Below are 13,918 nucleotides of genomic sequence, written 5' to 3'. Positions count from 1 at the left end.
TACTTCACTAACGGTCCTTTTGTTGTAATGCTAATCTCATTGCCCCAGTCTATGTCTGGATAATTAAAGTCCCCCATTATGCAAACATGACCCAGTTTTGATGCCTTCACCAATTGCAAAAGAATTTTAGCTTCCTCAATCTCACAGATATTTGGTGGTTTATAGCATACAGTATCCCAACAAACATTTTCTTTATACTTTTACCTCCACTGCTAATTTCTATCCACAAAGTCTTCTATCCACAATTTTCATCATTCCCTTCATAAACATCATCCCTTATAATAGGTTTTAGATCCGGTTTAACATATAAACATACTCCACCTCCCCTTTTATTTGTTCGATCATTACAAAAAAGGGAATAACCCTCTAAATTAACTGCCCAGTAATGAGTTTCATCCCACCATGTTTCAGTAATGCCTATGACATCATACTGCTGTCAGGAAGCAGGGCTCACGCAACCCCTCCTTACCTACCTCAGAGGTCGTTGCTGCTGCCCCTTGCTCTCCACTGACGTGTCCTCAGCGTGGGACTCGGCGATCTCGCCCGACGCTGGTTCTTGCGTCCGCCATCTTGTTGGGGCGCGCTCAGGAGGATCTTACACAGTGCGCGCCTCTGTCAGTAATTTATTCACTCCCCCGGCCTTCTAGCCATGCCCCCCATGTACAGCTGCAGCCCCGCTCCTGCTCTCACACTCCACAGCTGATCACAGGCAAGGATCACAGCCTGCACCAGTCACAAGGCGCTCCACGGCACACCTCCGTTCTGCCTCCTCGTATAATACCCCTGCCCTCCCTGGGAATCATTGCTCTGCATAGCTTCTGCTAGTTGGGCTAGTATTCGTGTGTGCTCTTGTTCTTTGTGTTCTTCAGGTGTGACCCGGCTTGGCTTTCTACTCCTCCTTTGGCTCTGGACCCCGGCTTACTCCTCACGATGCAGTCTCTCTCCGCCCTTCGATCTCCGCTCACTCCTCTACCTCCCGGACCTCTGGCACCCTCGACCCCCGCCTACGGCAATCACCACGATTCTTCTACATCCGGACACGGCAAGTACCTTTGGTTCCCTTACTAAAGACTCCTGGCCTGGCAACTACTACCACACTCCGGACATGCCCCTCTGCTGCGGGTGCGTGGTATTATACTTTCCACCTCAGTCTTGGGACGGGTCTGGTCTGCGGGCAGCACTACCATGACAACTGCTCCCTTGCAGCTATTAATTCGGGCCCCCTCATTTTATCTGTCAGGCTTCTTTCATTAGCAAGCACACATTTAAGTTTTTTTCAGCCTGTACTATTATCTTATCTGCTCCTTCCTTTCTGCACCCACTTGGTTTAGTCTTTAGAAGATTTCTAGTATTATCTGTATTTACTATGGGTGTCTCATTGCTTGTCAAACTCACACTGTCCCCCATTCTACCTCCATACACCCTTGTATCCTCCTCTATTCTATTAAGTTCATTATCTGTTTCATTCCCCTCCCCCTCCATCCTAGTTTAAAATCTCCTCCAACCTTTTTAACATTCTCCCCCCTAGCACCGAAGATCCCTTTTCATTGAGGTGCAATGCTCCCACATTTAACATTTACAAGAAGATTGAATGTATGTGTTTTTTGGTTGTCATCCCAAACTTAACAAAATGTTCTCTATACACTCTGTCTTCACTTTCATGTGAAACTGGAAATATTTTTGTATTTCTAAGTTTAGAAGAATGACTGATAATGTACCACAAAGATTAAACATCAGAGCTTTGATCTGGAAGCTCCTATATACAAAATCAAAAAGAAACAAAGAAAGAAGACACCAGAACATTTGCATGTGCTTTGCACTCAAAGTATATTTTATCCAGGCTCTGCCCTATGTGCCAGCCAGATACAGAGGCATCGGGTGCACTGTTCATACATCAGTAAGGAAGAGCAGTAACACACGGAGAAGAGCACTATGCTGCCTTGGGATAATATAATGGTGTTAACAATCAGTATAATTCCATGCATAGCAGGCACCATCTTCAACTCGTGTATCATGGCTGTGAGTTACAGAAACTGGAAAAAAGATATCAGCCGGAATCTATGTGATCTAATCCTACTCAGTATGGGACTGACTAATTTAGCCGTGCACACTATAATGAATATACTATTGTGGTTGACTATGATGCTGTCTCACATCCAGTTCTACAGAGAGATCTTTTTAGCTATGACCTTTCTGGAGACGTTTCTAATTTACTTAAGCTTCTGGCTTACTGCCTGGCTCTGTGTCTACTACTGCATCAAAATTGCAAACTTCACACATCATCTCTTCTTCCGTGTGAAGCTGTGGATTTCTTCTGTGTTGCAGAAGCTGTTGCTGATGTCAGCAGTGGGATGTTTTATTATAAGTGTCCCATCGCTGGGGATTTGTCATCAAATAGATTCCCAGGAAAATAGCACTCACAGTCTCACAGGCAACTGCAGTGTGGACAGTCAAAAATCTGCTTTTTATATCTCTAACATAGTAATTGCGGCCGTGCTAGGATGGTGTGTGCCCTTTCTGCTATCACTCATTTCTATTGGGATCACAGTGACTTCTCTCTGGGGACACGTCTGGAGGATGAAGAAGAATACATCAGACTTCAGCATTTCCCAGCTACAGGTTCATTCCAGAGCAGCCAGGAACATGATACTGCTTGTTGTCCTCTCCATGTCTGTTTTCATAGCAGGTCTCTGTCTCAGCATCTTTCCCTATGATCCGACAAATATATTTATAAACAGCTGTTGGTACTTTGTCCTTTGTTATCCTACAACCCAAGCCATCCTTGTAATCCTGGGGAACACGAAGTTAAGTATAATATATCAGAGGATCCTACACTGTATTAAGCCTTTGACAACCCCATGATATATTGTACAGGTCATGGACTTTTAGAGCTCATTTTCTAGAGGAGATCGGGATCTGTGCTCATGTTGAGAGCAAACACGATCTTTCGGTAAAGAAGTGTATCCTGTTTATTGTAACGCAAAGTTATTTTGAGACTGAAAACATTTTATTTAACTTCTTTCGCAAGTTCTCTGGAAGAGATATTCAGTCTTTCTGGCTGCATTTATTACTGTACTTTAGTTAACAGTTTGTGTAGCTGTAACATCCACATGTGTTTCTTCATCATTTAATCAGCCACTTACACTGCATGTGTCTGGGACACAATAAATATACAAGTGCTGGTAATACATGTTGTTCCTTGTTAATATTTATAGACAGGTAATTGTACAGAGGGAATTTACTGAAGCAACAGCAGAACCAGAGCAGGAGATAATGACTCTCGTTTGTCCAGAACTGGGAATGTATATAATATATCTAATTCCATACTGACAAGAAGGTGATGTCTGTCACATACAACTCGTTAAAGAAATTCTAAGGAACACAACCACGGTATTAAAAATATGATAGGCCGTGTGATTCAATTTGTATTTATTTGCCTTCATAAACAATCGACCAACATTCATAAATAAAACCCATGAATTGCTAATGCAATGATTTACCTGGCGCCTTCCTTATGTTCACTAAGAGAACCAGAAAAGCATTTAAATAATTAAAACAATGGAGGAGATGACCAATGGGGGGGGAGGGGGCATTTGGTACCTCTGTTCTAAGATCAAATTTGAATTCATTTTGAGCATCAAATTTTAGTGCTAAAACATACTTTAAGCCTTCATAAAATGTGTGCAGTATGTACAGTATGAAAGTCATTGTGACGATATGATCAGGAAATATTTAAAACCTCTTGTGCAGTATTGTGCAAGAGGTTAACCTTTTTTTCTGAAAAGCCTTTTTAGTCTGTTTCCTATACTTGCAGAAGTGTGACACAAAACTTCCCTTATTCATGGATTTAGGGTAATCAGAAAATTAGAAGAGCTTCAGAAAAGGATCATTTACATTCCTAATCCAAATTGATAGAAGGAACACTGTATACGTATCATAACAGAGTGATATAAGATCATTCGTGTTCACTACCACCCTTAGTTATGTCATGTATTGTATTGTATATCTTTATTTATATAGCGCTATTAATGTACATAGCGCTTCACAGTAGTAATACATGTGGTAATCGAATAAATAACAGATAATATAAATAACAGATCATGGGAATAAGTGCCTTAGACATAAACATGAGTAAACAACACTGCATAGTGCTCTAGCACAGACCTGACCATTTGCTGGGTAATGTATATGAAGACATAATTCCATATCCTTGAAGTGTCCCACGATTAATTAACCCTTTAAAGCATCACACCACTTCCATTGCATCAATAAGCTGGAAGAGCAACATCTCTTGATTGATGATTACTCACACTTGCTTGTGTCCAGTCTCATACATTGAATAGGATTTCTATGGTGTAAAAGGAGCAAATCACTCACTGTTAGATGGGTCTTCTGTGGGTCTTTTCTTCCATGGACGTGTGCTGCCTGTTCTCCAGAATATTCAGAGGTTCGATGGGGAGAGATGGAGCACTACAGGAAAAAACTGCTAGAGAGTGTGTTCCCAATAAAAAGGTTTATTGGATCAGAGCATAGCACACAAAAAATGAGCCCTGGGGCACCCACCAACGCGTTTCGAGCTTGCGCTCTTTCTCAAGGTGCATACCCTCTGGCAAATCCCCTTAGCTGATATAGGTTCATTTTCCCGCCTTTCCTCGCCACTAACCCGTCGCTCAGTAGCGTCACAAGGAGCGCGCCATGTTGCCATGACGCCCCATGAGTCGCGCCGTCGCGCTGGGTAAAGTGGTGTCGTCAGCGCGTCTTTGAACCGCAACAACAGCTTTATTTCTATCATCTAACGAACAATAATAAAAAAACTTAAAATAACTTTATTGAACATTTTAATTATGAACAATACACAATCTCCGTTCTCAACGAAGTGTGTATCTGAGAAAAACATAATAAAATTAACAACAAAAGTATTAAAACAATCCTTGGTAGTTAGTGATGTTTTTTCTTACTTGGGATACCTATATGTGACTTTTATGAATGATTTCAGTTGAACACAAACATAGAACAAGAAACAGAGCAGGCATGCATATAACCCTGATGTTATCATTTATGATTATTTACAAAAGATTACTGTTGATCTGTTAAACCCATACCTGCCTATTCTTTTAACTATGAAATGAAGTCACATATACAAAATTTCTTGTGATCCATAAATGTGTAGAATCACCAGATGTTTGAACCGTGATGTTATGTATTATAGACCAATACTTTATTTGTTTGCACATGATTGTATTTTATATTATGTATTATATTCATTTTAGTATTGGATAGGATGATAATTAATATTGATTGTACAGGGTTTTCCTTGGACTAAATCTACCAACACTACAAAGGGTGCCATGTTATGAAAAATGATTATGACAATTCACTTTAGAAAGGGATTAAGATCCCACTCTGAATTTAACCCAAATGGAATTCTCGTGTTTAGGGTAAAAATCCAGAAGAGTTCCCTTTTATCCAGTAAGTCCAGCCTATTGCCTCCCCTATAGGGTTTCTCAATATGCTCAATTCCTCTATATTTAAGTTTGGTAATGTCTCCATGTTTGCAATTTGTAAAATGAAGAGATACAGGGAACTCTTCTGGATTTTTACCCTAAACACGAGAATTCCGTTTGGGTTAAATTCAGAGTGGGATCTTAATCCCTTTCTAAAGTGAATTGTCATAATCATTTTTCATAACATGGCACCCTTTGTAGTATGTATGTATGCAACAACCTCCCGGAAGACCGATTATTTCCGGTATTAATTCATTGACATCAAATTTGTCGGCTTATATTGATACCTTCCTACAAAACCATGTTAAAAATCTTAAATCATATCTGAAAGATACCACAGATGTGTTACATTTATTAGAGAGTATCATTTGGAATGATAAGTTCATTATGGCTACTATAGATGTCGCATCTCTGTACACGTCTATAGAGAAAAACCTAGGATGTGAAGCAGTAAACTTCTTTCTCAAACAAGATCAAGATATGAGTGATCAACAAGTCCAATTCATTCTTGACAGTATATGTTTTATACTTGATAAAAATTATTTTTGGTTTGATAACAATTTTTACATTCAGAGATGTGGTACCGCCATGGGAACGAGGTTTGCTCCCAGTTACGCCAATCTCTTCATGGGACTCTGGGAGGAGCATCACATATGGCCCGGTGGCGTCCTGGGGGCGGACCTTGTCCTATGGCGGCGCTACATCGATGATGTCATTTTAATTTGGGGAGGCACCCAGGAGAATTTGGACTCCTTTTTGTCAAGTATAAACATAAATAATTACAATCTACAATTCACCTCTGTTACAAGTAAAACCACCCTTAACTATTTAGATCTCACTATCTATATAGAGAATGGTACGTTAAAAACTAGGTCCTATTTTAAGGAAGTGGACAGTAATAATTACATCTTACGTACAAGCTGTCACCAGAATTTATGGATGGACAATGTCCCATATAATCAGTTCAGAAGGATGCGTCGTAATTGCACTGATACAGTAGTATTTAACGATCAGTGTAACATTTTAAAAGAACGCTTTGTTGAGAAACACTATAAGACAGACCTCCTGGACGCAGCATTTGACAAGGCTACCTGTCTAAATAGACAGGACTTAATAGTACCTAAAAATAAAGACAAAACTCCTAATATAAATTTCGACACAGCATTTTTAACTTCTTTTAATAAAGAGTCAAACAATATCAAGAAAATTATTAATAAACACTGGCATGTTTTATTAAATGACCCTATCCTGAAAGACAATATGCCACAGCATCCCAAGGTTATCTTCAAAAAAGCAAAAAATCTGAAGGGAATGATAGCTCCAAGTGCTTTAAAAAAAATTGGAAACAAAGAAAGATGGATGGCTCCAAAAATTGGAGGGTTTCTATGGTTGTAGTTCTTGCAAAGCCTGCGGACACAAAAACCAAGAAAAAAAGAAATTCATGAGTAACAATAAAAATGAAGAATACAAAATAAAACAATATATGAATTGTACTTCAAATTACATTATTTACCTCCTCGAATGCCCATGTGGGCTACAATATGTGGGTAAAACCACAAGAGCAATTAAGATACGCATCTTAGAACACCTGAGCAATATCAGAAGAAGTATCCAGTCCCATAATGTCTCTAAGCACTTTTCTATATTCCACAACTCCAATACAGCAGGATTAAAATTCACTGCAATTGAGCATGTAGTACAACATTGGAGAGGAAGGGATAGAAATCTAGACTTAAGTAGAAGGGAGATGTACTGGGTACATAAACTAAATACACTGACACCTAACGGTCTTAATGTGGATTTTGAGATTGCACCTTTCCTCTAAATATTGCACTTGCACTTTAATTATCTTGATATATGTAAATAATCTAATTTAATTGAAATTTTATTAATTTTATATATATATATGCTGTTATCTGATTTTATATACACTGCATTTACTTTGCTAATCTATGTTCTCTCTCTTTCCCTCTATGTATGGACCTTCTCTAATAATTATCAACTATCCGAGTTTTAATGATGATTTTTAGTTTTTATAATATGTTTTAATTTATATTTTACCTTTTAGAACCTCTCATATGAGAGTGAATAAAATTAATATGTGTATTTATATGCGCCGTAATTTTTGGACCACAGTATTGTGTACCCATGTGGGAGAATCTGTGCGTAATGTAATCAAGTGTTTTTTCAATTAGTGTCCTAATTGAAGATGCTATTTAAGTAACACCCATTATGGGACACAATCATTGCTCCTGAGGAAGCTGCGGATGCAGTGAAACGCGTTGAGCCGATTCAAGGAAGGAAGCAGTCTGTCAACCTGCTCCTACCCCAGAGGTGCAGCTACGGTTAGGCGAGCCCTCCAACCCTCCGATCTTCCAGCCCGTACCGGAAGTCGTCACCACCAGGCCAGGAAGTGACGACAGACGCCATCCATCGGCACCGGACGAGGGGGCACCCTCGCGGAGGGAAGTCTGAGTGGAGTGGAGGACCTTTTCGTTTTTTCCATCTGCCAAGCCGCCGCTGCCCTAAAAGATACCTTTATGTGACTGTGTTCACATTATATATTGTGAGTACATATGTTTTATGCTACTACGATAAAATTGGTGTTACCTGGTGAAACCCTATGTTTTCCTCTCTTCTCTGAATGAATGCGATTGCTGTACTGTGAAAGCGAAGGTCCCAGCAGGCATACCATTTAAACTACCAGTCTGCTGCAGTCTGCGATCCCAAATAGAAGAGCCTGTATATTCATCTTCACCTATACAAACGCTGGTTTAAATCTTACATCTTGTAAGTAGGTTATTCATAAGAGCCAAGCATTTCCGGATTTCTGACTCATTTGTATTTTCATACCACACCATGATCTGTATTTATATGTTTCTTTCTGGGTGTTCCTGACGATCCTGCTCCCTTCCCTCCCCCTGGATCCATACGTTTTGTGAGGGAATCAGTGTATATTCCCTGGAAGGTTGAGAGTTTTTTCAGTTTCACCACTTATATTTATAATTTTTTAGACCACCTGCACTGTGTTAAAGCGCCACTCTAAATCACTGGGTTTCACGTTGTTTCTCTGCACTTGATTTGGGGGCTGCTGTACATTATATGCAAATATATTTTTCACAGTTATAAGATTTATATTATTTGAAATAGCACACTTATTATTATTCTTATTGTTTAGATATTATGGAAGTTGTCTCACCAAACATTTTTGCTAAAAGACAAAATAGACATTTATTATTTAGTGACACTAATGTTATAAACACACCAATGAAAGATGATTTTTTAGATGAAGAATTCGTTAAACTAGAAAGACTTTTGATTAAAGACACTAGGAGATGGCTTGACCTTAAATTTCTAAATAGATATATGGATTGCAAGCGCATCCCTAGAGGCCTAAGATTCACAAAAAACCCATCATCAAATTTGGATGATGAGGATTTTGTGAAAAAATGGCATGAGACAATAGATAATTGTTCCTTTAATCTTATGACATCCTTGATAAACCAACATAAAAAGCATATTAAAAAAATTGATGAAGAGGTTGTCATAATTGAGGAAAAATTGGCACATATGGAAGATACCATTGAATTCAAAATTAAAGATCGTGAACTAAAAAAGAAAATTGATAGACTAGAACAAGATCTTTATACCAGCAAATCAAACAAATTTCAGAGAGATGAGGAAGATTACCTTAGAGGGGAACAAAGAGATTGGAAGAAAAAGAAGAATTCTAAACCGCAGAGTAGACCTGAGGAAAGAATAGTTAGAGAACCCCAAAATACATCAGGGAAATATGGAAATAAATCATACCCCGATAATAACAAACACATCTTTATACCTAGGTTACCATGGAGAGACAATTATGATTCCAAACTGTCACACCATAGTTCCAGGAAAGATCTTACACCAAAACAGCATTTTAATCAGGAAAGAGAATTAAAAGAGAGAGACCTCTATAGAGAAAGAGACTATCTCAATGAGAGAGTACCTCAAAGAGAGAGGGAACAGGCATTGGAAAGGGAAAGACGTAGGGAGAGAGAAATAATTAGGGAAAAAGAACAGAGAAGAGAGAGAGAATATAAGGAAAGAGAACTACAAAGAGAAAAAGAACAGAGAAGAGTAAGAGAATATAAAGAAAGAGAGTTATATAGAGAGAAAGAATTACAGAGAGAAAAAGAGATTTCAAAAGAGAGAGAAGCAAAAAGGTACAGGGAACAAAAAGAGAAGGACAAAGAGAGAGATAAGAAAGAGCGTGAATATCAAAAAGAGAAAGAACTAAAAAGAGAAAGAGATCTAAGAAAGGATAGAGAAGATAGAAAAAGAGAAAGAGAGAGATATGATTCTGCTAAATATGCAAAAGCTAGTAGATCTCGTTCACCCATTGGAACAATGGGGACTAGCGATCTCCTAGATATAAGCATTTGGGAAACAAAAAACCCATTCACTCCCCTCTTAGAGAAAGAAGAGGGGAGCAATTACCCCAAAGGGGAAAGAGACAGAGAGGAAAACGGGGGGGAAGAAAGAAAATAGTGAGAAAATCCCACCCCGATACAACTAAGAACATTTTTAATCTCAGTAATGTAGAATTAACATCCTCACAATTAAGTGTCATTTCCAAGGGTTTGTCCTTTGCTCCAACCTGTGGCCCAAATAATTTCGAACTCTTTGTGGACGCAAATAAATATATTAGAAAATTAACAGTTAAAAGATTTTTCCTAAGTAAAAATGTTGAGTCAAGGATGAGCAATCCTAAACAACTTATTGAGACAGAAAATGACACAATTAAACACACGAGTTTTAGAAATAAATCTACTTTCAATCCCACCCATTGTAAGGGTAACCATATAGAGGTTTTTTATAATCTAATCGTTAAAGAATTCGAAGAACTCTCAAAAAATAATAAATCAAAAATGAGGAATAATATGAATAAAGAAGAGAGAGCTGCCTTAGAAGAAATAACAAATAACACCAATATAGTTATTAAACAGGCTGACAAAGGAGGAGGGGTAGTGATCCAAAATAGAGATGACTACCTAAAGGAAGCCAACCGCCTCTTAGGAGACAAAAAGACCTATGAAATTCTAAAACATAATCCAACTATTACCTTTACAAACGACCTAAAAACACTTCTAGACAGGGGTAAGGAATTGGGTATACTCAATGAAAATGAGTATAAATTCTTGTTCAATGAGTATCCCCAATTACCGATATTTTATATATTGCCTAAAGTCCACAAATGTATGCAACAACCTCCCGGAAGACCGATTATTTCCGGTATTAATTCATTGACATCAAATTTGTCGGCTTATATTGATACCTTCCTACAAAACCATGTTAAAAATCTTAAATCATATCTGAAAGATACCACAGATGTGTTACATTTATTAGAGAGTATCATTTGGAATGATAAGTTCATTATGGCTACTATAGATGTCGCATCTCTGTACACGTCTATAGAGAAAAACCTAGGATGTGAAGCAGTAAACTTCTTTCTCAAACAAGATCAAGATATGAGTGATCAACAAGTCCAATTCATTCTTGACAGTATATGTTTTATACTTGATAAAAATTATTTTTGGTTTGATAACAATTTTTACATTCAGAGATGTGGTACCGCCATGGGAACGAGGTTTGCTCCCAGTTACGCCAATCTCTTCATGGGACTCTGGGAGGAGCATCACATATGGCCCGGTGGCGTCCTGGGGGCGGACCTTGTCCTATGGCGGCGCTACATCGATGATGTCATTTTAATTTGGGGAGGCACCCAGGAGAATTTGGACTCCTTTTTGTCAAGTATAAACATAAATAATTACAATCTACAATTCACCTCTGTTACAAGTAAAACCACCCTTAACTATTTAGATCTCACTATCTATATAGAGAATGGTACGTTAAAAACTAGGTCCTATTTTAAGGAAGTGGACAGTAATAATTACATCTTACGTACAAGCTGTCACCAGAATTTATGGATGGACAATGTCCCATATAATCAGTTCAGAAGGATGCGTCGTAATTGCACTGTTACAGTAGTATTTAACGATCAGTGTAAGATTTTAAAAGAACGCTTTGTTGAGAAACACTATAAGACAGACCTCCTGGACGCAGCATTTGACAAGGCTACCTGTCTAAATAGACAGGACTTAATAGTACCTAAAAATAAAGACAAAACTCCTAATATAAATTTCGACACAGCATTTTTAACTTCTTTTAATAAAGAGTCAAACAATATCAAGAAAATTATTAATAAACACTGGCATGTTTTATTAAATGACCCTATCCTGAAAGACAATATGCCACAGCATCCCAAGGTTATCTTCAAAAAAGCAAAAAATCTGAAGGGAATGATAGCTCCAAGTGCTTTAAAAAAATTGGAAACAAAGAAAGATGGATGGCTCCAAAAATTGGAGGGTTTCTATGGTTGTAGTTCTTGCAAAGCCTGCGGACACAAAAACCAAGAAAAAAAGAAATTCATGAGTAACAATAAAAATGAAGAATACAAAATAAAACAATATATGAATTGTACTTCAAATTACATTATTTACCTCCTCGAATGCCCATGTGGGCTACAATATGTGGGTAAAACCACAAGAGCAATTAAGATACGCATCTTAGAACACCTGAGCAATATCAGAAGAAGTATCCAGTCCCATAATGTCTCTAAGCACTTTTCTATATTCCACAACTCCAATACAGCAGGATTAAAATTCACTGCAATTGAGCATGTAGTACAACATTGGAGAGGAAGGGATAGAAATCTAGACTTAAGTAGAAGGGAGATGTACTGGGTACATAAACTAAATACACTGACACCTAACGGTCTTAATGTGGATTTTGAGATTGCACCTTTCCTCTAAATATTGCACTTGCACTTTAATTATCTTGATATATGTAAATAATCTAATTTAATTGAAATTTTATTAATTTTATATATATATATGCTGTTATCTGATTTTATATACACTGCATTTACTTTGCTAATCTATGTTCTCTCTCTTTCCCTCTATGTATGGACCTTCTCTAATAATTATCAACTATCCGAGTTTTAATGATGATTTTTAGTTTTTATAATATGTTTTAATTTATATTTTACCTTTTAGAACCTCTCATATGAGAGTGAATAAAATTAATATGTGTATTTATATGCGCCGTAATTTTTGGACCACAGTATTGTGTACCCATGTGGGAGAATCTGTGCGTAATGTAATCAAGTGTTTTTTCAATTAGTGTCCTAATTGAAGATGCTATTTAAGTAACACCCATTATGGGACACAATCATTGCTCCTGAGGAAGCTGCGGATGCAGTGAAACGCGTTGAGCCGATTCAAGGAAGGAAGCAGTCTGTCAACCTGCTCCTACCCCAGAGGTGCAGCTACGGTTAGGCGAGCCCTCCAACCCTCCGATCTTCCAGCCCGTACCGGAAGTCGTCACCACCAGGCCAGGAAGTGACGACAGACGCCATCCATCGGCACCGGACGAGGGGGCACCCTCGCGGAGGGAAGTCTGAGTGGAGTGGAGGACCTTTTCGTTTTTTCCATCTGCCAAGCCGCCGCTGCCCTAAAAGATACCTTTATGTGACTGTGTTCACATTATATATTGTGAGTACATATGTTTTATGCTACTACGATAAAATTGGTGTTACCTGGTGAAACCCTATGTTTTCCTCTCTTCTCTGAATGAATGCGATTGCTGTACTGTGAAAGCGAAGGTCCCAGCAGGCATACCATTTAAACTACCAGTCTGCTGCAGTCTGCGATCCCAAATAGAAGAGCCTGTATATTCATCTTCACCTATACAAACGCTGGTTTAAATCTTACATCTTGTAAGTAGGTTATTCATAAGAGCCAAGCATTTCCGGATTTCTGACTCATTTGTATTTTCATACCACACCATGATCTGTATTTATATGTTTCTTTCTGGGTGTTCCTGACGATCCTGCTCCCTTCCCTCCCCCTGGATCCATACGTTTTGTGAGGGAATCAGTGTATATTCCCTGGAAGGTTGAGAGTTTTTTCAGTTTCACCACTTATATTTATAATTTTTTAGACCACCTGCACTGTGTTAAAGCGCCACTCTAAATCACTGGGTTTCACCCTTTGTAGTGTTGGTAGATTTAGTCCAAGGAAAACACTGTACAATCAATATTAATTATCATCCTATCCAATACTAAAATGAATATAATACATAAAATAAAATACAATCACGTGCAAACAAATAAAGTATTGGTCTATAATACATAACATCAAGGTTCAAACATCTGGTGATTCTACACATTTATGGATCACAAGAAATTTGGTATATGTGACTTCATTTCATAGTTAAAAGAATAGGCAGGTATGGATTTAGCAGATTACTGTTAATCTTTTGTAAATAATCATAAATGATAACATCAGGGTTATATGCATGCCTGCTCTGTT

At 38.1% G+C, this 13,918-nt stretch overlaps 1 protein-coding gene across 1 annotated transcript; it reads left to right on the top strand.

The window, feature by feature from the left end:
* The first annotated feature begins 1,190 nt into the window (after positions 1-1,190).
* On the top strand, positions 1,191-3,511 carry LOC142470252 (taste receptor type 2 member 7-like). Its single transcript, XM_075577198.1, has one exon. The coding sequence runs from the start codon at positions 1,933-1,935 to the stop codon at positions 2,860-2,862; it is 930 nt and encodes a 309-aa protein (XP_075433313.1). The 5' UTR covers positions 1,191-1,932; the 3' UTR covers positions 2,863-3,511.
* Positions 3,512-13,918: the final 10,407 nt, after the last annotated feature.

The sequence above is a fragment of the Ascaphus truei genome, chromosome 19 (genome assembly GCF_040206685.1).
Source record: "Ascaphus truei isolate aAscTru1 chromosome 19, aAscTru1.hap1, whole genome shotgun sequence".
Lineage (NCBI taxonomy): Eukaryota > Metazoa > Chordata > Amphibia > Anura > Ascaphidae > Ascaphus > Ascaphus truei.
Note: the sequence above shows the minus strand (reverse complement) of the source record. Positions and strands in the feature narration are given on the sequence as shown.

What these genes read in the sequence shown, in the direction of transcription:
- LOC142470252 (XM_075577198.1), top strand. Translation starts at nt 1,933, where the DNA reads ATGCTGCCTTGGGATAATATAATGGTGTTAACAATCAGTATAATTCCA.